At 44.5% G+C, this 27,154-nt stretch overlaps 2 protein-coding genes across 2 annotated transcripts; both read left to right on the top strand.

The window, feature by feature from the left end:
- The first annotated feature begins 2,476 nt into the window (after positions 1-2,476).
- Positions 2,477-4,057, top strand: DEFB121 (defensin beta 121). The gene is made up of 2 exons (XM_020281796.1): positions 2,477-2,534; positions 3,885-4,057. The coding sequence occupies exons 1-2, from the start codon at positions 2,477-2,479 to the stop codon at positions 4,055-4,057; spliced, it is 231 nt and encodes a 76-aa protein (XP_020137385.1).
- An 11,995-nt stretch (positions 4,058-16,052) lies between these two features.
- Positions 16,053-25,849, top strand: DEFB119 (defensin beta 119). Its single transcript, XM_020281975.2, has 2 exons — positions 16,053-16,110; positions 25,656-25,849. The coding sequence occupies exons 1-2, from the start codon at positions 16,053-16,055 to the stop codon at positions 25,847-25,849; spliced, it is 252 nt and encodes an 83-aa protein (XP_020137564.1).
- Positions 25,850-27,154: the final 1,305 nt, after the last annotated feature.

Below are 27,154 nucleotides of genomic sequence, written 5' to 3'. Positions count from 1 at the left end.
ACCATACTGTACATTAGATTTCCAGAACTTATTCATCCTATAACTGAACGTTTGTACCCTTTGACTGACATCTCCCCATTTCTCCCATCCCCTATCCTCTGCCAACCACTATTTTACTGTCTGCTTCTGTGAGTCTGACTTTTTTAGATTCCACATATAAGTGAGATCATGCAGTATTTGTCTTTCTGTGACTGGCTTATTTCATTTCAGATAATGTCCTACAGGTTCATCCATGTTGTCACAAATGAGAGGATTTCCTTGTTTTTTTTTTATGGCTGAATAATATTTCGTTGCATGATATACCATGTTCTCATCTATCCATCTATGAGCAGATAATTAGGTCATATCCATATGTTGGCTATTGTGAATAACACTGCAAAGAACATGGGAATGCAGATACCTCTTTGACATAGTGATTTTATTTCCTTTGGTTATAAACCCAGTAGTGGGATTGTTGGAACATGTGGGAATTATATTTTCAATTTTTTTGAGGAAACTCCATACCATTTTTCATAGTGGCTACAGCATTTTACATTCCCATCCAAAGTGTGCAAGGGTTCCCGTCTTCACATCTTCACCAGCACTTGTCTTTTGTTGTTTTGATAACTCTGGCTTTTTGCGTTCTCAACCCATTGTAGAATCATACTTTTGGCCCTCTTGTGGTTGGAGAGGGCCACGTCACTGTGGCAGCCAGTGAGTTATGAGGTGGTTACACTTTACTTCCAAGCTCAGGGCATATAATGGCCCGTTCAAGGCTCTCCAAAGCTTTCTTTTCCTCTGCCATGGTGACCAGCAACAATCAAGTGGCCATTCCGTCAGTCTGGGTTCCACAGTGAGAAGGTGCGAGTAGCGTCCCCAGCCAACCCTCGATGCGCGGCATGAGGGGCAAATAAACCTTTGTTCTTTTAAGCCACCAGGATGCCTGCTTTCTTTCTCTCTCTCTCTCTCTCTCTCTCTCTTTCTCTCTCTTTCTCTCTCTCTCTCTCTCTTTCTTTTCCCTCCCTCCCTCCCTTCCTTCCTTCCTTCCTTCCTTCCTTCCTTCCTTCCTTCCTTCCTTCCTTCCTTCCTTCCTTCCTTCCTTCCTTCCTTCCTTCCTTCCTTCCTTCTTTCTTTCTTTCTTTCTTTCTTTCTTTCTTTCTTTCTTTCTTTCTTTCTTTCTTTCTTTCTTTCTTTCTTTCTTTCTTTCTTTCTTTCTTTCTTTCTTTCTTTCTTTCTTTCTTTCCTGCAGCTTAACCTAGTTTATCCTAATGTATAGTTAGCTATCAGAGGACAGTATCCTACACTCTTCTATATTCCTGGTGCTCAGGAGGGTAACCTGTACATAATAGGTTCTTAATCAAGATTTGACTTATTTAATCAAATAAATTAAAGAGGAAAGAGGTCAACATTTCCAAAACTCAGTGGCTTAAAACAGCACTCCTTTATTATGACTTATGTGTCAGCAGGTGTCTGGGGTTTGGCCGGATTGCTCTGCCCGAGGCTGGAGTGGCTGGGGCAGCTCCGTTTCTCACCGTAGATTTTCGGGTCATTTGTAGTGGCTCCACCCCACGTATCTCTCATCCTCCCTGGGCCACTGGGGTATCTTGTTCTCATGGTTATGGCAGAGGCACAAAAAAGCAAGTGAAAACATTCCTCACCTCTTACAGCTTAGGCTCAGAATTGGCACACTGCCACATCTGTCCCTATGTTGTTGGTCAAAACAAATTATGTGCCAAGACCAAAGTGAAGAGATAGCAAAATACATTCCTCCTAGGATGAAAGCTTGGCAAATGTATGGATTCAAATAGGGTTAAAGCATTGGGGTCAATAATGCAATCTACCACACCTCATAAGAAAGGCCACAATAGTAATAAATGGCTTTTCCTTTGTCCCCTTAGGAGGATGCCACCTGTTCCTATTAAATATGCACTATTGAAAGGAAGGGCTGTGGCTTCCCTGCTCATCTGCTCCATGAATGCTGACACTCTAGTTTCCAGTGGTGATGGCCATGGAGCTATTGGCCAAAATATTTTCCTCTATTCTGTCCTTCCTTTGGTATCTTTACAATGAACCACCAACATATGGGGCATCCTAAGATGTCCTTATTGTTGGAAAGAACCCAAGGCAAACAGAAGTATCAGTCATTTTCTGTCTTACTTGGTCTCTCTCTCTATCTTTTCTTGTTAATTAGAAATGAATTAATAATAACATTTTCCCCTTGTTGGCTCCCTGGTTGTGCTATAAAACTCTTCAAAGGCAAGGTTATATCTTCTCTTTATTAGCATCCCTTCTTCCTCTCCCAGACTCTTTAATCAATGTGGTTGATTACTTGCCCGCCTGTTTGATCTCAAATGACTGTTCCCTTTCTGGTTCACTGATCATGGCTCTCCCAAGCTCCTTGAGGCAATAAATACCAGTCTGGACTGCCCAGAATGGAGTCCTCTCCCCATCTTACCAGTCCAGAAGCCTCCTGTCCCTCCCTGAGCTCCCGTCACTCATGAAGCTCCTTCTCCTGGTTTTGATTGTTACCCTGCTCCCGGTCCAGGTAACCCCAGGTAACCAGGATCTCTCCCAAAGGGATGTGAGTCAGGGAACCTGAGGCACTTTCAGGGAACTCTGGGGGCTCTGACAGCTTGGGCTGGGAAGATGGCCTGGCAGGCTCCATGGAGTCCTTTGAATGATCTCTCTAGTCTAGGGAAAGTTTGAGTTCTCTGGTACCAACTGATCTGTCCTGTGCTCATCACTTGACCTCTCTGAACTTCTCTCTGGTCAGCTGTGGAAAAGTTGGACATGATGACCTGAGGCAAAGAGAGAGACTTGAGCATGGAGTATGGAGGAAATGGGGGCTTTTCCAAAAACATTCCTTGGGAGGATTTGAATTTTGATCTTTTGTTGCCTCTGTGAAAATGGCTTCCAAATTTCTGATTGAGGATTCTTTTTTTTTGAGACAGAGTCTTGCTTTGTTGCCCAGGCTAGTGAGTGCCGTGGCGTCAGCCTAGCTCACAGCAACCTCAAACTCCTGGGCTCAAGTGATCCTCCTGCCTCAGCCTCCTGAGTAGCTGGGACTATAGGCATGCACTACAATGCCCGGCTAATTTTTTGTATATGTATTAGTTGGCCAATTAATTTCTTTCTATTTATAGTAGAGATGGGTCTCCTTGCTTAGGCTGGTTTCGAACTCCTGACCTCGAGCAATCCGCCCGCCTCGGCCTCCCAGAGAGCTAGGATTACAGGTGTGAGCCACGGCGCCCGGCCTGATTGGGGATTCTGATTCCACTTTTTCATGCAACCCCAAATTATCTGGGCTATGTCAGGTTGTAGGTTCCCCAGAGCAGCTGTTCCTAATTCTCTTGGGTGGTTAAGACCAGTGGGAAGTCCTAGGATGTTGTGAAGAAGAAGGCAGTGTGATGTTCTTGAGAGTTTTACAGATGCCCCAGAAGACTCATGGATGTTCAAATGGGTTTATCTGAGATTGCTGTCACCTTTCATTGATATGGCCAGAGAAGGTACCAAAGAACAAAGGGAAAAGCTGGCTAATTGATACTGGGCACCTGGGTACCTTATAATATGGGAGAGATAAAACTTAGGAGAGAAGGGGCAACACTTGCCTCTTCCTAGGAGCTGGCTAATGAGTGGAAGTTGCCCAGAGGGCCCCATGCCACTGAGTGGGGAGGACTTTGGGGGGTCCTTTGGGAGGACTTGACAGTGGACACAGATGGAGAAAGAATGGATAGTGGTCTAGAATTTCCCCTAGACCTAGGGGATAGCTTGCAAGGACTTCTTCCCTGCAGATCTCCTCGTTTCCCTCACTAGCCTCTTCTCTTCTGGGCCTTAGCTTCTCCCTTCCCCAGCCATGTGCCTTCTTTCAAGACTGATTCTGCCTTCTTCTTCCCTTTTGCCTTCAGTCAAGAAGTGTTGGAGTAAGTTAGGCAGGTGCAGAACGACATGTAAACAGAGTGAAGTATTCTACATCCTGTGCCAAACTGAGTTTAAGTGCTGTGTGGAGTCCAAGAACGTACCTGTTAAACCAGAATTACCAAACACAGATGGAAGCCTCACGTCATCTTCTGCAGTCTGACACCTCCCTTCCAACCCTGAGTCTCAACATCATTGGATCCCTATTAAATCATTCCTGGCTGTTCCCTTTTTCTATCTGACAGTTCCACCTGGTTACACTTAGAGACAAGTAAATAAGGAAGGTGTATGTGTGTGTGTAGTGGTGTGTGTGTGTGTGTGTGTGTAGGTGTGTGTGTGTGTTTATGTATGTATGTGTGTTAGGAAGAACAAGTAGGTAGTAATAATCTCAGCCTTGCACAAAGCTCCTAGCCTGCTGGCCCATAGCTGGTCCCAGAGGATATAAAAGAAGGATGTTCATCCTATCCATTTGATCTTATTTTCTTCTAGACCAGCGCCGCCAATGCAACTTTCTGCAACGACGCAAACGTTCCATGTCTGTATTGTCCGCTATGACAGCCGCTAGCCACATATGGGTAATGAGCGCTTGAAATGTGGCTAGTGCCACTGAGGAACTGAGTTTTAAATTAAATTTAGGTTTAAATTTCTATAGCTAAATGTGGCTAGTGGTTATTGTACCAAACAGTATGACTTTAGAGTTTAGAGACATAAGGCTGAGGGGGGCTGTGGGCTCTGGACTCTGGGCATTTCAGGGGAGCCAAGGAGGCAAGCATGAGTCTGTGATGAACACACAAAATCCCATTCTTAGCCCACTGCTTCTCTCTACGTTCACACCACAGGCTTCCTCAATTATACCTGAAGGTCCTGCACTCCAGGGACTCCCAGATTATGCCGCTTGTGTAAGCTTTCCTCACTGTGGAGAGAGCTGGGATCAGGCCCTGTGGGGACCGTTGCTCCATCTCCTTCCATCCTCCCTAGATGGGGCCGTGGGACATTGAACCAATGGCTCATCCTTTTCCCGGATTGATCCAGAACTGAGACAACAGGGATTTTTACCACTTTCAGTGATAGAATGATGTCTACTCCCGAGAAGCCAACCCCTTTGCTTGTCCACATTCCATCTCCCCTGCCCTACTCAAGGACTTGACCTGCAACTATTCTCTTCATTCTCCCTTTCTCTGCCTGACCGTTTCTATCATACAAAGATACTATAGTACCTCTTATCTTAAAACAAAACATCCCTAATCCCATATTCCTGTCTGGACAATGCCCCATTTCTTTGCAGTTCTTAAAAAAACCCCAAAACTTTTCAAAACATTGTCCTCCTTCACTTTATCTGGTTTTAATTTCTTATTCACTTTTCAACTCAACTCAATTTGGCTCTGACCCTGCCATTTAAAACTTCTCTATAGTAAAGATCCCCAATTATCCACAATGTCCAAACCTGATAGAGGCAGCCCTCTTTTCCTCTTATTGACCTCTGAGCAAGTATTTGACATAGGGACCAAGACTTCCTCATTGAAATGCTTCCTTCTCTTGAATTCTAAGACACAAGACTCTCCTGGTTGTCCTCTGATTGCCTGACCATTCCTTTCCAGCCTTCTCTCCTGGCTCCTCCTTCCCTCCCCAAATGCTGGGAATTATTTCCAGGCTCTTTTCTCCACTCTTTTTTCACTAGGTACTTTGAATACCTTCTATGTGCTGATCATTCCCAAGGTCATTTATCCAACCCTGAACTCTCTGTAACCTCTAGACTTGTATATCTGTCCCCTCCAGTGACGTCTCAGCTTGATGCCTAACATATCCAGAAGGGACCTCCTGGCGGGGACCTCACCTCACCAGCCTTTTTACTGCCCTATCACTTCCCTTCTGAGTAAATGGTAATGGCATGTCCCCAGTGGCTCCAAACCTAGAAGTCATCCACCATTCCTCACCTTGCCTCACTTCATTCAATCTGTCAGCAAGTCCTACGGTTCTACCTTCAAAATACGTATCAAAACAATCCGTTTCTTTCCATCTATTGGCATCTTCGTCAAAACTTCTGCAATGGTCTCCTAACTGGTTTCTCTAATTAATTTTCTTCAAAGCAGCCAAAGGGTAAATTATATCCTGACAATGCTCTATCTAACACCAAACGAAGGCTTCCCACTGCACTGAGAATAAAATCCGGACTCCTCACCATAGACTGGGAGCTCCTGTCCGACCAGGCCTTGCTCACCTCTCTGGTCTCTTGCTGTCACACTCAGGTCACCCTGGCTTCCTTTCCGTTCCTTGATGTCCCCAAGCTCTTTCCTATCTTAGGGCCTTGCTGCATGCCATTCCCTGTGCCTCTGATGCTTGTGTGGTTGTTTGTGTCCCATCCTCCAGGCCTAATTTAAATGTCATCCTTAACTATTGTATCTAACAAAGTCCTTTATATCACTCTGTCAATTTATTTCTTAGTACTTCTCAAAAGTCAGTAATTATTTTGTCCATTTACTTGTTTTTTTTTATCTGTCTGCTTAAGAGAATTTGGATTTCATGATAGCAGGGTCCTTATTGGTTTCGCTCCCCATTCTACCCTTGGTGCCTGGTACACAGCAGGAACACTGTAAATATTTGCTACCCATATGAAGAGGGGAACTTCAAGAATGGTCACTTTCCCACTCACACGGGTCTTCCCTCCCAAGTTCTCATGCTTTACTATTGTCTGGGACTCAAGATGTTTTTTCTACCCCCATTTTACTCTCCATGACTTACTTAAAGCTCCTCTTTTCCTGATGTGGATGTTCTGAGGAGAGAGGGGTACCGAGTGAACTCAGGGGCCTTCCTGAAGGAAGGGAGTCTTACATATCCAAGGGCTTCTTTTTAAGATTCAAAATTAAGAAGATTTTTTAAAAATGTGGTTTCAAATGACTCTGATGGAGACCTTGAGGTTGAATATGGTGATAATCCTCCTTAAAAAGTTTTCCATAATGAAAACAGCTGGCCCCTGCTTGTGGTTAGGTGGGTAGGAGCTGGGAATGTGTACCCTGGGCTGGAAGGTGTTTATTCTGGAACTGGTTTCTGATGAACATTAGAATCAAAAGGAAAGGACTTTCCCCAATCTGGGCATTAAGGGATTTGAATACCTTATAGAGTACATCTAGCTATGGGGGTGGGTGGGAAGGGTGGGGTGGAAAATGCTGTTTGCACTCAAACTGGAGTTATCTAAATTCTGGTTACATTTACATTGTTCCGGCAAGTGTTACAGCGATTCACCAGGGAAAGAACCAAGCAGCACACAGAGGGTCAGAGAATCAGCTTTTATTTCGCTGGCGGGCTCTGAGGGGCATACCAACAAATTCTGAGCTCCTCTTCCTTATTTCTCTCCAGTCTTATATATTTCTTGGGTCACACACAACCAATCAACTATGAGCATGCACCACCAAATTATCCAATTAACGGTGGGATTAGTAGAATCTGCCGTAAGCTTCACATGTATCCAATCAGCAGTGGATTTTGCCTCAGGGCCCCCGGGTGGGGGCTTTTCCCTATCAACATTAAGACCTTGTTCTGTATTTGGAATCCACAAAGATCTGTCTGAATACCGGCAGTCTTTCAAGAACTTGACAGCAGCTGTCTACTGACTAGAAACTTACGACACTGGATGCTCTTCTTTTGCATTTGAGGTCTGTTGATTCTTCCTCTGCAGTGTTTTTGTGCAAACCTCACTTTCCTCACTATTTTCAGGGCTGCTCTCTCAGCTCAGTCCCTCGTTAGCAGCCTCCCTCCTCCTTCTCATGGTCCAGGCCTCTACCCTGACTTTTGCTGCTCTTTCTCTAATCTCCCAGCCAGGCCATATCACCCCACACCCTGGCACCCGGTCTCACAAGGCTTCCCTACTGAATAGGGCAACGCTCCCTCAACATATTTGAAGATGAAATGCCTAAATTTATTATTGAATGTAATGTTAGAGTTCATCTGAGAGCAAATAAAACAAACACAAAGGGCATTTCTTGGAAAGAAAACATGTAGCTCATAGAATTTACTGGAAGTCTAGAAACTGGCCTTGCAAGCACCACGGGAGAGTGCTCAGCAGAAACAGACTGCCAAGATCCTACCACCAGTGTAGCCACCAGGGCACCGGGCGTCAGAAACACACCTGGACTCTTCCCACTGCTGCTGCCACTATTAGAATATTTTCTCCATCTTCCCTGGAGCTGGTATTTAGTCCTTTAAGATTCAAAGTCCTTTGTTGGAGCATCTAGTTGGCTGAGCCTGGGTCATGCATCTGTCTGCTAACTCTAAGGTGGCGCGAAAGAACATTTGCCTTTTGTGCTTTCTGTAGAGGGAGGTCAGCCTCCACCAAGATTCAAAGAATAGAGAATAACTCCCACGTCGAAAGGGGCTCAGATGCTCAGTGTCCAAAGATGCAGCAAATAACAACTACCAGGGAATGTCCCCCCCCCCACTGCTATACCTGGAATGTTTTCCCTCCTATTATAACCTTTCTGATTGCCAGGGCCAGGACTAGAGGGAGGAGAGGGAGATGCTTAGCGAGCAACCCACAAGGAGGCACTCACTCTCAGAGTCATGCAAATGCCTCCTTAAATGTCACCCCTTAGTGCCTGTCTCACCTCACGCTGGACCCAGCCCTGCCATGTGCATCCTGCTTTGCAGCAGCACCCAGACACCTGTTCTTAACATTTGTTCAGCATCTGTCTTCATGATAGACTATAATTTCTGTGAAGACAAACAGCACGGCTGATTTATTTTCTGTCCCCAGAACAGAATCTGGCACAAATTGGGTATTCAACCAATATTAGTTGAGCAATGAACCAACTTAATGTGATATACATTTGGTTTAAAATAGACAGCCGAAATGGCCTCACAGTAAAATTTCTTCTTTCTGGTATATATTCCCATTGGAATAGTGTAAGTGTCTGATATTCAATGACCACAGAATGATACTAAACTACATATTGAAATTATAAGACAAGACACTTCACAGGGATGTGTGGTGGTCACATCCATCACTGTGATGGCCACTGGTCGATGCTTCCATTACTAACGAGTGTGAACGGTGTGCTTTGGTAAATCAGGCGACATCTTCTTTCACTGTCTGGTGTTCTTATCCTAAAAGCCAAATTATTATGTATTAATGAGATGAACTATATACATGTATTTAGTATTTTTTTTTTTTTGAGATAGAATCACACTCTATTGCCCGGGCTAGAGTGCCGTGGCCTCAGCCTAGCTCACAACAACCTCAAACTCCTGGGCTCAAGCAATCCTCCTGCCTCAGCCTCCCGAGTAGCTGGGACTACAGGCATGTGCCACCATGCCCGGCTAATTTTTTCTATATACTTTAAGTTGTCCAGTTAATTTCTTTCGACTTTTTAGTAGAGATGGGGGTCTTGCTCTTGCTTAGGCTGCTCTCAAACTCCTGAGCTCAAACAGTCCGCCCGCCTCGGCCTCCCAGAGTGCTAGGATTACAGGCCTGAGCCACCAAGCCTGGCCATATTTAGCATTTTTTTAAACAAACATTTCAGCAGGGTGATGTATCAAAAATTTAATGTAGCAATTACCCGATAACTTTTTTTCTCATTTTACTTTAGCAGGCATCTGCAAAAAGAGCAGCAAAAAGAGCAACAATATAATATTTTTCTACCGTGTTTTCAGAAAGGAAGCCAACACTTTGTGTTCTAAATCCTGGCCTTCCTTTTCTACTGGGAAACTGAGCACATGCATGTGTGCGTGAGTGTGTGTATATGTGTGTGTTTCAGGACCTGACATGCAGACACCCCCTCCCTGCCCCCCCAATTTTCCTTAGGGAGGCCTAGGGACAAGAGGGGAACTATATTGGATTATCTCAGGAGAAGTGGGATGAGGAATTTTTGCTTCAGGGGCAAGAGAGAGAAGCATTGTGGCATCTGGGAATGTTAAATCTCCCCAGAACTGGGAGAGGAGATACGCTTGGTTCCAGGAGTGTGTGATAAAGCACCCCAAGGTAGCAGGTTCAAGGCGACCACTGTAGAGATAGCCACTCTGGCCATGGCCCTGGGAGAAGCAGCAAAGGCCTCGATGGCTGGGCCGGTGGTTGGTGGAGCTAGCCACGGTGAAGAGCAATTCTTTAGCTGCCCAGAACTGCCCGGTGAACCGCCAGCGGAGTTCATCAGCGTACCCTGAGCACAGGAGCAAGGACAATGCAGACCATCATCATGAAACAAGGACTAGATCCTTCCCCATTTCCCAGAACCATGGGGTCCCAGTGGGATCAAGTGGAGGACGGCATGAAACCTTGGTAATAAGTGACACTGGTCATCTCACTAACTTCGGCAAGTGGTGTCTTGGAGCTGGATGTGGAATAAACAAGCAAACACAGCATTCTCTGGGCTTCGGTGTGGTGGAGCAGTGGCAGCTGGTGTGTGCCGATTAGTATTTCAATGCATTATGGGAGAAATACGCTCACTAGCATCTATTTCTTTCATGGGACACTGCTGGACAGAAGAGGCAGTTGGGGGGTCCCGGGGCAGAGGATTTCTCTGGAACCCAGCCCCTCTACAAGAGCCTCTCCACGCTTTGGTGCAACGTGGCCCTCACATTCTTTCTCTGAGTCGCAGGTCCTCACCTGCACACTAGTCCTGGCTTTCGGGGAAAGTGAGGGGATGGTGTGGGGAAGTAAAAGGGGTCCGCAAAACGCTGTGATTTTATGATTTTCATTTCTTTGACCTTCTTGTTGTGCTATTAAACTAACAGAGGTAGGAGTAAATGAGATAAGGTTAATGTGCCTGGCCTCTATGGGACCTTCCTGGGGAAATCATAACTGGTAGTTCTCTCCCCTCCTGACTGTGGGGTGCAGGTGGGAGGGGGTGGGTGGCCTTTCAAGGACTTAAAAATGCAACTGCACAGATTTGAGGGAGTGGGTGGTGCCCGGCCTTCAGAACTGGCCAGGCCGGGCTGTACCCGCGTGGGAGGCGCGTTGCAAAGGCTGAGGCTACAGTTTGTTCCAGGCATGGCGGATCCCAGGAGTTATCACGCAGTGATCACAGGCCGAGTTGGCTCTCCGACCAAGGCTCACCTCACCCCCATTTCCTGGCCTCGTGCCCCCCCACCCCCCGTGGCTTTGGCCAATGGCCACGTCCTTTAGCCTTGGCCCAGATCTCCTGGCTTAGTAGAAGAATCACCATGTAACTGTCCTGTTCCAGAGTCACAGAAGGTAGAGGTCTGAGGGGACAGAGGGACTGAACTGGATGGAGCTCTAGACTACCGCATTTGAAGATCCAAGAACAGACACATATGCACAGAGGTACTAAAAACACAAACACACACTGTTGCACCGATTACACATTTACATGCAAACTACATGAAGTATATATGTATGTATACATATACATTGAAGTGCTGACATATGTAAAATACTTATAAATAGTACATACAAATGAAATATCCATCAAACACACAAAATTTGAGCACACACACCTATGCACAAATTTACACATATACACATAAGCACAAACATAAACCCAGATACCCAAAGATAAAAGCTTCATAGCAATTAAATAATCTTTTTCAATTTCTTCTTATATCAGTCATGCCCATTTTCCTGAATCACCACAGTACTCTCCGGGCAGTCCTGCACATTCAGGGGTTCATAAGGGGGCTTGTGACATATTGGAAAGACCTCTAGTGAGGAAGGGCCTGGAATCTCCAGGTTGGGAACTTCTGGTCTAGTACAATAATAATGGCAGATATCTATATTGCCATCATTAAGTATCAGTAACTATTATTCTAAGAGCTTTATGTGTATTCATTCCTTTAATCCTCACATAAACCCTATGAAGTATTACTACCCCCATTTTACAGATGAGGAAACTGAGGTTCCAAGAGGTTAAGTAACTTTATAAGGTAATACAGCCAGGAGACTAATGCCAGAATATAGAGTCCTCCTTCTATGTTGTCTCATTCAATACTGAGTCCTGCAGAAGTTGAATGACATGCTCAAGGAGAAATGGTAAGTTGCACAGTCTTGGACCGAACTGAACGCCCAGTGTGTTCATCTCATTGCAGGATAACACCCCAACCGCCCAGACTCCCTCTTCCTGGTCAGCTGCAACGCATACCAAGCAAGTCCTTGTGAGTACCTTTAGTGACCTTAAACACCAAGACGTTTACACTGCTGCCCAGTGGAATTCAAAATAAAACAACACTTAACTCTAAAATCAAAGTTTACTCCTTTGAAATAATACAAAACCTTCCAGTACGCTGAAATGAAAAGGAGTTCTTTACGTTTTCTGACTTTATTTTTGGCCCATGCGTTGCGGGTGCCCTGAGCACGTGCTCAGTCTTCCTGTGGGGCCGCCCAGCCTTGCTCACGGTCCCGGCCTAGCAGCTCTGCGTCCAGTGGATCTCTTCCAACCCCCCCGGGTCTTCTCTGGACCGTACCCATTTTCTCCAAGCCCCAATCCCCCCAGCAGAGGAAGCTGGCTTGGCTTTCATGGAGGTAGTAGAGGCCAGACTCGCTCAAGGCTCCTAGTCCCTTATTCCTAACCTCAAAACAAAGACACTGGGACTAACACGTATTGAGCACTTTCCACCTGCGAGGCCAGGCAGTGTGTCAAACACCGGATAGGCACTTTGTATCATTTAAAGGTCACGACAAACCGGGAGCCAGTATCTTATCCCCAAATTGGTTAAACAACTTGCCTGGGGTCACTGCATCAATTACGGTTTTTAGCAAAGGAAATCTTTTGACTGTCTGGCAGTTCAGAGAATGTCCAGGGCCAGGCTTAGCAAATGGGTAGGAAGCAGGGAGGTGGGGAAGGTGGAGCCAGAGGGAAAAGTCGCCTTACAGACTTAGTCCAGACTTAGTCCAGCTGCCACCAAACCCCATTGCTTGGGATCCTGAACTCTACCCCCATTTGCCCGGATTCCCTGTGGTCCCTGGACACTGGATGTCACTAGGGCTCTTTTGCTGAGATAAAATCTCCACTGTTCCTCCTTCTGGGAATCAGAAGTCAATATGGTGGATTAGCAACCAAGATGGAGTTACTTCAACCTCCACCCAGTTGTTCTAGAAAATCCCCTTCCTTTCAAAACAAGATCTCCCTCCTTTGAAGTCTGATGTTTCCATTTAAATCTTTGACTCTGTCCTCTTCTCCTTACCTTGGCTCTTTCTCCATCCACAAACCCCTCTCTCTCTTTTGTCGTTTTCAAAATCTCCAATTACACAGTGTATTTCCCTTCAGCTTAAGAGAGCCCTGGGTTTGAATCCTGATGCTCTTCAGTCACTTCACCTTGTTGAGGTGCGGTTTCCTCCTTTGTCACACCCATCTCCTTGCGGGTATTAATCCCAGAAGATGCTCAATACACAGGTGATGATATTTTTTATAAACCCCAGTTCCAACACGGCTGGGGTGGGAGTGGGCAGTGACTACCAATGGGTATGAGAGATATTTTTGGGGTGATGGAAATGTTCTAAAATTAGACTGTAACTGTAGTTGTACTGTGTACTTACTAAAAATCATAGAATCGCACACTTAATGAGTAGGTTTTATGGTATGTAAATTATACTTCAATAAAGCTGTTATAAAAAAATGAAGGCCACAAGCAAAGATTTCTCCGATGTCACCCCCCACCTTCTCATTGCAGAAACTCCTCAAATTCTTCCAGGCAAAAATCACCAGAGGCTTCTTTCCAGCTGTCCTCCTCTCTTAGCTGGGACCCCTGCTCCCCCAATCAACTTTGAGGACAGAAGAGGAGACAGGTTCGTGGTGAGGAGCATTTGGGAGCCAGCTAGATCTGGGTTTGAATCCCGGAGTGCCCCATATGGTCATTTGGGCAAAATGTTCACCCTTCTGAATTTTAGTTTTCTCATCAGTCCAATCGTGGGGGAAACACTCTTTCCAGTTTTTGTGAGGGTGAAATGTGACAGTGCATGTGAAACACCTGTCACCAGGCCACCAGACCTAGGGGAAAGTGAGTGCTGATGAGCTGAGTCCTGCGATGACTTCCGCAGCCTGCCGGGAAGGGGGCTTCTCTGGGCTTCCAGCCTTCAGTGATGTGTACCTCCCAGGCCTTGTCATGTCTCCTGGGAACTCGAAACAGCCTCCTTACTAACCTTCCCTCTCTTGCCTGTACTGTGGCAATTATCTTCAGCTTGGGCTGTCAGGAAGATGTTTCCAGGCAAAAAAAAAAACTGACCATGTCATCATGGTCCTCTCTAAGAGATCTTCGGATCCCCCACTGCCTAAAGAGTGGATTCCGAGGTCCTGGGCATCACTCCCTTCTCGGCCCTCCCTTCTGTCCCAGACATTTAAAGCCATGACTGTCTCCTGCCCACTCTCCCGACCTTCCCCTGCAGAAATGGAATTTCTCTTTTCTGCTCTTCTCCCCACCTAGCAAGCCCTTGAGCACTTTGCCTGACTACGTCTCAATGTTGTCCTATGTGAGTTGGCAGTTTCTGATTCTCACTTCTCAGGATTGTTCTGAGAATAATAATAATGATAAAAATAAGATCATGACAATAATAACAAGAATTGAAAGTGACAGCAATAGCTAATAATTATCTAGCACCTAATATGTGTCAAGTACTTTGCTAAGCAATTTACAGAAGGTGTCCCATTCAATTTAGAGAGTTATGATTTGTATTTTACCATAGGTGACTCAGACAATTTGCCTTACTCGAGGTCAACAAGTAGCAAGAGTTAAGGCCAACAATCAAATCCAAGCCTATGTGAAACCAGAATTCATCCTTCAAGCTTGGTATGCAGTAGGTGTTCACTGAAGTCTCTTCTTTCTTTGTCTCCCTTCACAGTCTCTTGTTTCAGTCTGTCTGAGGTCAGTCCTTAAGGTTTGGCTGGAGGGGCATAGCCCACATATTCCCTCTACACTCTGGAAGATTTGCATTCCTCCCCACTAGATCACTTCTCATAGACTTACTCAACGTATAAATTATTTGTTACCCATAATTATCTATTAAAATAATATTTATTATTCATTGAGTCTACAAATATTAAATATCACTTAATATTTCATGCCAGGTATGTCAAGGATTGCTAGCTCTCCCCCAGTGTCTGTTCTTCCCTTCCTCTTAGTAAGACAACCCCTGAGTTTTAGCTAGCCATGATTGCTCAGAATAAAGAAAACATTTCCAGCCTCCCTTGCAGCTAGGCGTGGCAGTGTGAATGAGCTCCGGCAATGGACAGGAGTGGAGCAAGCATGTGACTTCTGAGTGGCGTCCTTAAAGGGAAGTGTGTTGCGCTTCCCTTCCTTCTCTTCCCCCATCCCTGATGGCTGGACAGGGACTTGATGGTGGGAACTGGAACAGCTCTTGAATCATCACGTGAAGCTGCCATCGAGGGTGACAGAGCGTCAAGTCACAAGGAACCAAGCTGCCCGCTGAATTGTGAAGCTGCCATACTTAACTGCAGAATCATTGTTGGTCTTTTGGAATCATTATTGTTGGGAGGGATATCTGTTAAAATAAGCTGAATTAATATCTTACTACACCAGGTGACGTTATGAGAACTGGGAGTATAAGCCAAGTTTCTCACATTCTAAAAGGAGGGACAAACATGTAAAATAAATTTCAAAGAACAGATGGATCTATGAACATCATAAAACAAATTTACTGCCATCTAGAGTGACTGTGGTTGGAGTTTCATTATCTAGGGTGACCAGGGAAACCTCTCTAAAGAGACATCTGAGATGAGATGGAAGGATGAGCAGGAGTCATCCATGGGAAGACTGAAGAAAGGGCTTCACACGGGGAACAAATGACACCTGCTAAGGCCCCGGAGTGGGAATAAGATTGGCAAGTTCAAGACTCAGAAAGACATCCACGTGTGTATCCTTCTGTTAGGAAGCTGAGAATAAGTAATTCTTAAATTAAATGTTTCTTGATATATATTTATGTGTTAATAGATTCCTTTGTGAGTCTCAGGAGGCCAAATGGCTTTAATTGGCCTGTGTCCTTACTGGCACGGAGGCCAGCCAGTTTCCCACACTCTCTTCTTGTGCTTTGCTGAGACATCTGCTACATACTGTCCTTTGGCCTGGCTGACCTCACTGCTATCCCCTCCTGTTCCAATTCGCTGCCCACGGCCCTGCCGATAAAAGAAAGGCTCATCCCTGCTGCAGGGAACTCTGCTTCCATCCCCTGCAGCCCAGCCGCCTCCTCTCGGGTCCTGCCAGCCATGAAGCTTCTTTTCCTGTTGCTTGCCCTCCTCCTGGCCACAGAACCAGTGATGTCAGGTAACTTGGGCCTCTCTCAGGGGTCTGGGATTCTGGTCGTGGGTTTCTCCTCTTTCCTCCCCTCTCCCTGTGGGTAGCAGCTGAAGCCTTTCTTCCTTTCATGCAGCTTTGGGAGGTTTGCCCAGAACCATCTCATGTTAACATTTCTCCTCGATTCTTTTTTGCTAAGGTGGTGTGATGACAGATGTTTGGAGCATCTGGCACTTAGGGGCTGGAGTGACATTCTGGTGGGAGCCTGGGAGAGGGCTTAGGGGTGGAGGATTGGGTGTGGGTTGGGGCGTTGTTGAGGACTTTGGGAGATTAGGTTGAAGGCTGGGGTCCAGTTAGGAAGGGGGAGAAAAGCCTTGGGTTGGAGGGATGGAGGAATATTACCACGATGTGGAGGTGAGGACCTGGGCTTCCCCGAAGGCTTGGGGTGGAGTTGGTGAGGAAATGGGATTTTGAGTGGAGCAGAGCTAGGGCTGGGGATTAGGCTGCGAGTTAGTGCCACTTGGTGTTGGGTTGATGGTGGGAACTGAGGTTGGTAACTAGGTTAGATTTGGGTTTGGTTTGGAGTTGGGGCTTGGGGGCAAAGGCTAGGAGTTCTAATTTAGGTTGGACCAGGCTTTAAGTTTGAATTGGGTGAATATGGGGTCAAGGAGGATTGGAGAGTGGGTTGGGTTGTGGCTACAGCTGAGGCTTGCTGGGCTTAAGTTAGACAAGGCCAAACTCTGGAAAGGAGCTGGGTCTGTTTGTTGTAGGGCGAGTGAATCCCTTTGGTTCCCTGACATTACAGGTGTTTGTTGTCCTTTTCCTGTCATTCCCAAGCTTTGCTAGGAGGGTCATTCATTAATGTCAGTTGATCCCAAAGTAAGGAGTAGGAAGTCAGGGGGTGGGAAGATAGAAGGGCAGGAAGTCTGAAGAAGGCTCGCCTGAAAATTCCAGGGTTCCCAGCTGGAATAAATGTTTCAGTTCTCTCCCCTTCTCAGGTCTCTTCTCTCCTTTCCTGGGACTGGGTCCAGCATTATCTACTCAACCTGCTTTCTTCCCTTATTCTCTGTCCTCCTGCTCCTCCTCTGCCTCCTCTTATCCCTCCACTTGAGGAATACTAGTGTCTGCTTAATGGCTGTTCCTATGCCCCCAAGGAGAATGTTGGATGGATGGATACTGCCGGTTGGTGTGCAAAAATGATGAAGACAGCATCTCACGCTGCCGAAATCGTAAACGTTGCTGTGTCCTTAGTCGTTATTTAACAATCCAACCAGTAACAATTGATGGAATCCTTGGCTGGACCACTGCTCACATGCCCACTCCAGCCACAACTAAGAAGACAACATAGGAATCATGTATAGAAATGACTTTGTTTCAGGCTCCTTAGTGTCCACATCCCATTAAACTCACAAATTGCTTTCTCGTGTCTGTTGATCATAAGGAATGATGCCCCAAATGCACTGAGGGTGGGGCAATGGCAGGGTGGGGCTTAAAGCGTAGTGGAGAGCGGTCCCTGGGGCTGGGTCGCAGCAGTGGGGTGGTGATGACTGCAGTCTTGGAGCTGCTTCCCCATTGGCCAGCCCAGGAGAGGCTATCGAGTCAGGAGTGGACTGAGGAGAGCATGGTGGGGCCTGAGAGATTTAAAGACACAGCAGATGCCTAGGGAGGGGGAGAATCCTTGCGCTGGGAGAGTTGGTCCATCTTGGGAGAGAAGGGGCTGGGGACGGATGGAGCTGAATAGAGCCCAAATCCTTGGGTTCCTGGGGAGATCAGGTGACATGCTTTCTGATGGTGAAGGGCCCACAGCCTCAGGGATCAGAAGGTTTCTAAGAACTAAAACAGAGATAAAACACATGAATTTACTCATTTATATATAAATTTGTTCATTATTCATTGTTTACATTCTTTCACTGATTTACCTATTCATCTATTCACCTCAGCTCTGCCACTTGCCACTGGCAGACTCTGCCTATAAACTGCTAAGAAATTCATCTTCCAGCTGGGCACGGTGGCTCACGCCTGTAATCCTAGCACTCTGGGAGGCCGAGGCAGGAGTATCGCTTGAGGTCAGGACTTCAAGACCAGCCTGAGCAAGAGCGAGAGCCTATCTCTACTAAAAATAGAAAAATTAGGTGGGCGTGGTGGCACATGCCTGTAGTCCCAGCTACTCAGGAGGCTGAGGGAGGAGGATCTCCTGAGCCCAGGAGTTTGAGGTTGCTGTGAGCTAGGCTGACACAATGGCACTCTAACCCAGGCAACAGAGCGAGAGTCTGTCTAAAAAAAAAAAAAAAAGAAAGAAATTCATCTTCCCCATCTGTAAGATGATTAGGATAATGGTAGATCTGTCTCAGGATCATGGGATCATGGTAAGAATGAAATGAGATGATGCAGAGCATAGTGCCCAGCACATAGCAAGCCCTCAATAAATGTCAACTGCTGCTATTGTTCATGCATTTCTTCACGCATTTACAGAATATGTGCTGTGTGTCTTTCTTCTGTGTTAGACTCTGAGGGAGACAGAAGTCTGTCTCATTTCAAGTGACAATTTATCCAGGGAGAAGACCAACTCACGGGGAACATGTCAGAATCCTGATTGGAATCCAGGGGACCGGCGTCTTCCCAGGCTTTGTTATCTCAAGTCCCATTCTCAGAGCCTCATTCGTCCAACACAGTCGTTCACCCCTGAACTGTATTCCTGCAGCGAGATCAGGGACCCAGAGTGCTTTGTAAAGCATGGTGCATGACACAGAGACAGACAGAAGGGGTTCACTCTGATCCAGGAAGACAATTTGCTCTCAATTCAATATTTCTGTTCTAAGACTCTGGAAAGAAAAGCACCCTCTTCTGATTGTGGTCTTATTCTGGGCTTCCTCTGGCTAAGTCCCTCCTCATGGGGTGAGGAGTGGCTGGGGGCAAGGGGATCATACCCACCTGGAGCCTCTGCCTGCCCTGCCCCTTGCTGGCCTGTGCTTTGATTAGCTGGCTCCTTGGATTCCCTGCCTAGGGAACCTGTGTCTGCTTCCAGGAACTGCACGGGCCTTTCCCCAAGGCCCACCCTGGAGGGTGGGGCCCGCTGGGTGTGCACCCCTAGGCAGGAGAAGTGCCAGGGGATGCTCCTGATTGCGGGGCTGTGGGCAGAGCAGGGGATGGGTGAGAAGAGAGGGGAACTTTGGGCTGGGCTGGCTCCCCTCCGGCTACCGTGTTCCTGCACGGAGCTCTGTCTCCTTTCCATCAATCCCCCCCCCACACACACACATATTAGATGGAAATCCTTAGGGGCTGAGAATCTCTTATATAAACATCTGTGTGCCTGGTGTTAAGTCTGGTGTTTGGCATGAATGGAATTTTGTGAGCGCTTCTTGGTGGAAGGAATAGATGCGTGATGAATTCAAGAGTGAAAGCATCAACGGATTTGGTGGGGGTACACATAACTGATTCCAGGTTCTGGGAATCTGGGTGGGATCCTTTCTGGGCTGGGGGAGCAGAGGACCACTGCATCAGGCAAACTTGGCAGTGTCAGAAAGGATGCAGAGATGTTCCTGGGTCTTGTTCACATAGGTTCTTATTATTCCTCAGTTATTTTGCTCTTAAAACACACAGGCTTCACAGTGTTGGAGGGAGTCTAGGAGGGTCTAAGGATTCCCCCAATACTTGGGGTTTGGCATTAACCTCTCCACACACAGCCATTCATGTCCCAATTTGAAATGTATTCATTACGAATCATTATCTATTCACTTGGTCAATAACATTTATCAAGAACACTGAGGAAAAGGTTCAGATCTCAACATTGAGCCATGGAGAGTTTCCAGAAGACACTTAAGTCTGTGTCTGAATCTCTGGACTTGGAGTTTGGGAATATGAAATTTTGAAAACGCCTTCAGATTATTCCTTTGGGAGATAAGGTGCCCAATTCCCCTGCCACACTTCCTTCCTTCCTTCATTTTTAAACATTTTTTTGAGACAGGGTCTTGCTCTGTAGCCCAGGCTAAAGTGCAGTGGTGTCATCATAGCTCATTGCAACCTTGAACTCTTGGGCTCAAGAGATCCTCCTTCCTTAGCCTCCCAAGTAGCTGGGACGAGAAGCATGCACCAACACACCTGGCTAATTGTTATTGCCTTTGTAGAGACAGGGTCTCTCTATGTTGTCCAGGCTGACCTGGAACTCTTGGCCTCAAGCGATCCTCCTGTCTCGGCCTGTCAAAGTGCTGGGGTTGCAGGCATGAGCCATCGCACTTGGCCCCACTTCCTTCATTCTTAACCACTGTCAAACTGTGAGACTCTCAGGCAGCCTCTCCCTGTCTTCCCATTTCACAGATGGGGAAATTGAGGCTCAAAGGGGAAAAGTGACCTATGTTCATAAGTATGCTCGAGACAATACCGGGATTAATAAGCAGGAATTCTCTGACTTCTGGTGAGAGGGCTGAGTGAACGTGGAAGATGACAAGAAGTGGATGTGGGTGCTACGTGCCTGGTGGTGCAGAGTGACATGAAACCAACAAGCAGGGGGGTGTTAGGAGCTACAGAGCCCCTAACAAAAGCTTTGGGAGTTAGTTTTGGCACCTTTGAAACCCCTTTCCGGGGCTGCTGTGGCCTCTCTCCAAGGAGAAAGCATGAAGCAGGCTGATCTAACTGCCCACCCTCCCGAATGTACAGTTCTGCCCGCTCTTCTTTGGGATGCAAATTGGCTCTCCTTCTCAAGGAAGATGGAAAAGAACCTTATCTCCCAAGGATGTGACAGAAAGGGTGTGGTTTTTGGTCCAGTAGGCTTCCTCGAATCTCTTGGATCTGACACTGGCTCTGGATAACGGCTGTTCAGAGGCCCCGACCTCCCCTGGCCAAGCCCTAACACGGAGAGAGCAGCGTGGCGCGTGAGAAAGGGCATGGGCTTGGAGTCACACTGAGTGCTGTCTGAGTCCTTGCTCGGCCTCTACTAGTTATGAGGCCTTTGCCAGAACACTGCTCCTCTCTGAGTCTCAGTGTCACAGTGCAAGAAAAGGAAACAAAAACATCTACTCCAGATGGCCCTAGGAAAGGTTCAATTAACGTATACCAGGTGGCTCATACTGGATACTCAGCAAATGGTAATGGGCATTATTTTTATTTTATTTTTTCAGTCAAAGGATCATTTTTGTTTTGGAGACCTCAATCCCAAGGGGAAATAATTATAATGCAAATGGCTAGCATTTCCTGAATGCTTATTTTGGACTGGGGAACATGTCTCCAGTTCCTATGTGTGAACAGCTTCCAAACAAAAACAAAAACAAAACACCTCTGGCTGTCACTGAAGGACTTCCGTCTGCCTAATCTCGTGAGAATAGTCTCAAGCTGTGTTCACAGGTGTAGTCCAGAAATGAATCCTTCAGCAAAGAAACCTTATGTGATAATAAAAGCAACAACAATAATAGTTAACATTTATTTAGTTCTTACTATGTGCCAGTCCCCAATTGCTTTCCATTTATGAAGCCATTAACCCTCACAACTCTAGGCATTAGGTACTATTACAGCCTGCACTGCACAGATGGAAAAGGGTAGAAGAGAGAGGTACAGAAACTTGCCCAAGACCACACAGCAAGTAAAATAGGAGCCAGGATTGGAACCCAGGGTTTCTTGATTTTAGATCCTGTTCTTTTATTCTGTCTATAGCCTCTTAGGTTATTTTATTTATTTATATTTTAACTTTTTATTTTGAAGTAATTATAGATTCACAGGAAGTTGCAAGAAAGAGGTTCTGTGTTCCCTTCATCCAGTTTCCCCCGATGGTTATGTATATATTTACATAACCATACCACAACATAAAAACCAGGAAACTGATATTGGTACAATATATGGATATACTTATTTTAAAAATATTTCTATTTATAATATTTATTACTTTAGTGTTTTATAAAATGTATGACACAAATATATGTGTATATTTCTGTGCCATTTTATCATAAGCAAAGATTTATGTAACCACTACCATGATCAAGATATACAGCTATTCCCTCATTCCATCCACCACAAAGATCTCCCTGCTGGTACTCCTTTAAAGTCATATCAGCTCTCTTCCCTGTCCACACCCTCTGTCACTATGCCTAATCCCTGGCAACCACTAATCTGTTTTCCCATCTCTATAATTTTGTCATTTTAAGAGTGTTGTATAAATGGAATCATGTGAGCTTTTGAGATTGGTTTTTTTCTCACTCAGCAGTATGCTCTTGAGAGCCATGCAAATTGTGTGTATCAATAGTTTGTTCTTGTTAATTCTGAGTATTTCTAGCCAGCTCATTAAGGCAAGAAAAGGAAAAAAATGTGTACATATTAGAAATGAAGAAATAAAACTGTCTCTATTTGCAAATGTCACAATGGTTTCTGTAGAAAATTCCAAAGAATCAACAACAACAACAAAAAAAAACCAGAACAAAAGAAATATAAAAGCAAAACACCTAAAATTAATAAACATACCTTCTTGCTAATACTTTAATGGTATAGATCTGATAATGAGTTCTCTTAGAAACATTACACTTAGTGTTCTCTGTTGCGTTATGTTTGATTTTAGATTGAGCATTAAGGGAATGCATTAATTGAGCATTAAGGGAACTCTGCCAGTACTTTTATCTAGAGGCCTGTTGCCATTTTTGTCTTCTATGAAATTTTCATCCCAAGAAAGGCAGGATTACATTTTTTCCTAACAGATTGAGTTGGTGTAGTGTATTCTTGGTTATCAAAATACTCACATAGCTTTGGGATTTTCGATTGGTAAATATTCATGATGTGTGAAAAAGCATGATGCATACTGTACTATCTCAATCCCATAAAACTGGATGTTGTGTATGTGTCAGGATCTAGAAGGACACGTCCAATTGTGAATTGCTTGTGATTGTGGATGACTTTGTTCTTTGGTTCTTGTGTTTTTCAGTTTCCTATATTGCATATATTAACTTAAAAAAAATAAAGGTTATTTTAAAAACTTGAAAAGAAAAGAAGTTCAGCAAGGTCACAGCATACAATATAAACATACAAAAATCAATTGTATTTCTATATACTAGCAATGAACATGTGGCCACTGAAATTAAAAATACAATATCACTCAGAATCACTCAAAAAAAAAATACCTAGGTGTATATCTAACAGAATATGTGCAGAAATCGTATGCTGAAAAGTATAGACTACTGATAAAAGAAAATAAGATCTAAATAAATGAAGATGCATGCCATGTTTATATTAATATTTTGTAATACTCAACTAGCAAAGACGTTAATTTTCCTCAAATGGATATATACATTTAATATAATTCCTATCAAAATCCCAATATGAGTTTTTAAAGATATGGGTAAGATTATTCTGTCTATACCTTGTCCAAAGAGAAATCTGCAAAGGAAAAGAATAATTAAAAAAAATTGAAAAGGAATGAAGTTGGAAGAATTATTCTACCAGATGTTAAGACATTAAAAAGCAAAAGTAATTGAGACTGCAGTATTAGTGGAGAGATATTAGTAGGTACATAGTTCATGGACCAGAATAGGGCACCCAGAAAAAGCCCTACACAAGTACAGCTAACTGATTTGTGACAAAGGTACAAAAGCAATTTGATGAAAGAAAGATATCCTTTTTATGAAATGATGCTGGAGCAATTGAAAATCTACAAGGGGAGAAAAAAAAGAACCTCCACCTAAACCTCACACCTTACACAAAAACTAACTCAAAGTGGATATAGGCTTAAATGTAAAAAATGTAAAACTATAAAACTTCTAGAAGAAAACATAGGAAAAAACCTTCTAACTAATGGCTTGGCAAAGAGTTTTTAGATATGAAAAGAACAACCTATAAAAGAAATAAAATGGATAAATTGGATTTTCCCCAAATTTAAAACTTTTCACTTTGTGAAAGATCCTGTGAAAAGTATGGTTGAAAAGACAAATCATTACTGGTCAGGGATATTTATAAGCATGTATCTGGCAAAGAACTTATATCTAGAATACAGAGACAACACTTAAAACTCAGCAGTAGAAAACAAACAATCCAATTAGAAAAAGACAAAAGGCATAAAAAAGCATTTCAGTGAAGAGGTTATATAAATAACATATGATAATATGTTCAACATCATTAGCTATTAATATTAGGGAAATGCAAGTTAAGACCAGGATGAAACACTGCTACATATCTATTAGCTAAGATTAAAAATAGTGACTTCCCCAACTTTTTCTGAATTTTGGCCCATCAACTATCCATTATCTTGTTGGCCTTTGATGCCTTCTGACAAATTTTAAAAAATTCGTCCATCTTTCTTCTGCCAGATTTTATCCCAAATTGCTGTTTTATTATTACTGGAAGTAGAAGGATACAAAACATTATTTTGGCCATTGTATTTTAAAATTTTCATATCATTTTATCCAAAAACTTCACCTATTATCACATCGATCCTCTTTAATTTATAAACTATAAGTATTTTCAAAAAGATTTCCTTTTGAGGGGGTTGTTAAATAATGAATCAGATGGTCTAAAACAATAACAAAAACAAAAACCAGAAAACACTGGAAATGTCCAAAATGCCCCTTAATCGGTGAATGGTTAAATAATGAGCGACTACATCTGTGCCATGGAATAGTATTCAGAATCAAAAGGAATGAACTACTGATAGACACGACTGGGATGGATCTCACGTTCTGTTGATGTGTCTTCATTCAAGCTGAGATTTTCCTGGTTCTCAGCATAAGTAAATTTTGCTGGAACCTGGACATTTTGGTATTATGTTATGAGATTCTGGATCTTATTTAAATGATCTTTGTAAGCCTGCCTCCTCTGACTGCTCTGGTGAGGAAAGCACGCATGTTGCCATGCGGGGGTGGAGGTCCAGTTTCTCCACTTGGCTCCCCTTGACCTGGAGGGAGGAGGGGGAGGGCTCCTCATTCTTGCAGGGCCAGGGTGAAAGTCCTCCTCTGCCACCACCCTATCAGGGAGCTGGAGGGATGCCTTCTTTTGCCAGGTAGGGGAAGTCGAGGTCTCCCACTTGGGCTTCTCTGATGTCACCCTGGGAGGTTACACCTCCTTCCTGCTTGCAGAGGGGAGAGGCCTAGACTCCACTCAGCCATTTTGGTGGAGGTGCGAGTTGGGCTGTAGTTGTGTCTGTGGCTTTTGACTGAAAGCAGAGTGGTTATTGTCCAAAATGCTCTGTCTTGCTTGGCTACACCTTTCCTGGTCCTTTGGCTAGAAAGAGCAGACTTTTCCAGGGACCTTTCAGGTATACACTCACTTGTGCTTCCAAATCCCCAGCTTTTCCATCACAAGTTCAAGATATACAAAAAGAAAACCCAGGAAGTTCATGGCTGTTTCATTCCTCAGGTCCCAAGGCCCCTGCTGGGTTTGCCTTCCTTTTCCCCCCACCCTTCAGAGTATTCTTATATTTGTTTCATGTGTTTTGCCTAGGGTTTTAAACCGTACTTAGCAGGACAAATAGAAAAAATACACTTACTCCATTTTTTCTGGAAGTGAAAGTCACTTTCACCCTTGAGGTTTTTACTATGTTCCCTGACTCATCATACCTGTGTCACTGCTAAGTGGAAATTAATTATTTATGTGTTGTTTTTTTTTACCAGCCAGACGTCGTGCTCTTAAATGCATGGGTAACAGTGGAGTCTGTAGAAACTCTTGCAAAAAGGATGAAAGGCCCTACTTCTATTGCAGAGGCTATCAACTATGCTGCCTCCAGTCCTACATGAGGATAAACCTTTCTGGCACAGATGAAAATAAGGACTGGTCCTATGACAAACGATGGCCAAAAGTACCTTGAGTGCTGGTGATCACCATTCTTAAGCTCTCTGGGAACCCAGACCTTCTGTCAAACTACCCACTCCCCCCATTAAAATTCATGCATATCCTACCTGTGTCTGTCTTTCATCCACTGCAAATCACAGTAAGAGATTGGATTTTGCGTGGTGACATCTCTGTCCCATTCTGGATACAGCCCTATGTGAGAGAAAGCTGGAAAACTGGAGTGACAATTAGGGAGATGCTAGACAAGCCAGTGAGGATGGACGGAGAATGTATTTGAACCCAGTGAAGGAGGGTTGAAGGGCTCAGGCAGCGTCATGACTTAATTTGTGCTGTCTTGGACTCAGAGGGGCACCAGAACCAGTGGGATGGGTGCACAGCTGGCAGGTGGAGGTCTTGCAGACAAATTTGGCTTAGTTCATGGAAGAATTTCTATGGCAGAACCAATAGGGCTGTTGTAATGTGGAATAAGCTGTCTTAATTTCAAGTTGTGGGGCTGAGGGTTATGTTTGGTGGTTATTGCCGAAGGAATTCGAATGTTGGATGCTGTTGTTGATTGTTAAGATCCTTGAAAACTTTAAAAACCTAGGAGGCTTCTGCCCCTAATTACAACCAACACTAACTTTTTAAATGTAAAATTCTAATTTTACTTTTTGTGTCTTACCTCCCACTAATATCTTATTTCTTTCTTTATCTTTGGTTCCAAATTTTGTCAAAAGTAGAGTAGCCTCACTTGCGCCCACTAGTTTTCTCTGTTTCTCTGACTCTTCTCAACTCATTACAATTTACTTTTGTGCTTATTATTCTATTGAACTGGCTCTGGTCAAGGTCACCTTTTTGAAAGTTTTAGGATATTGCTCAACTTGTATCTCAATCTGCCTCTGGGCAGCATTTCCCCCATAGTTTATTCCCTCCTTGAAAACCCGAACTTGCTAGGCTTCTGTGACCTCACTCTTCCTCTGTTTTCCTCCTAATGTTCAGGCTGCCCCTCCTCCATCATCTTTTGGGGTCCCTCACTTGTCATTTGTTCCACTGGCTTTCTCTGAGGTCACTCTTCTCTCCTGAGAATAAAAATGCTCCATATTCCCAGGAAAAGGCTGATAGTTCTATAGCCATGCCAACAAGTGAATACCTTGAAAAGTTTTAAACTTTTTTTCATTGATCCATGACAACTTCCTTCAGAGAACACAACTCTGAAAGCAGAAGGACAGCATTAGGCTCTGAAAGCCAGCCAATCAGCTCTCTGGGTTGACTTCCGTGTACAGGCTTCTAAGTTGTCATCAACCCATTCCCACATCTGTAACCAACACAACTCCCCCCAAGC

The sequence above is a fragment of the Microcebus murinus genome, chromosome 16, assembly GCF_040939455.1.
Source record: "Microcebus murinus isolate Inina chromosome 16, M.murinus_Inina_mat1.0, whole genome shotgun sequence".
Taxonomy (NCBI): Eukaryota; Metazoa; Chordata; class Mammalia; order Primates; family Cheirogaleidae; genus Microcebus; species Microcebus murinus.
The sequence above is the reverse complement of the archived record's forward strand: the minus strand, read 5'-3'. Positions and strand labels throughout refer to the sequence as shown.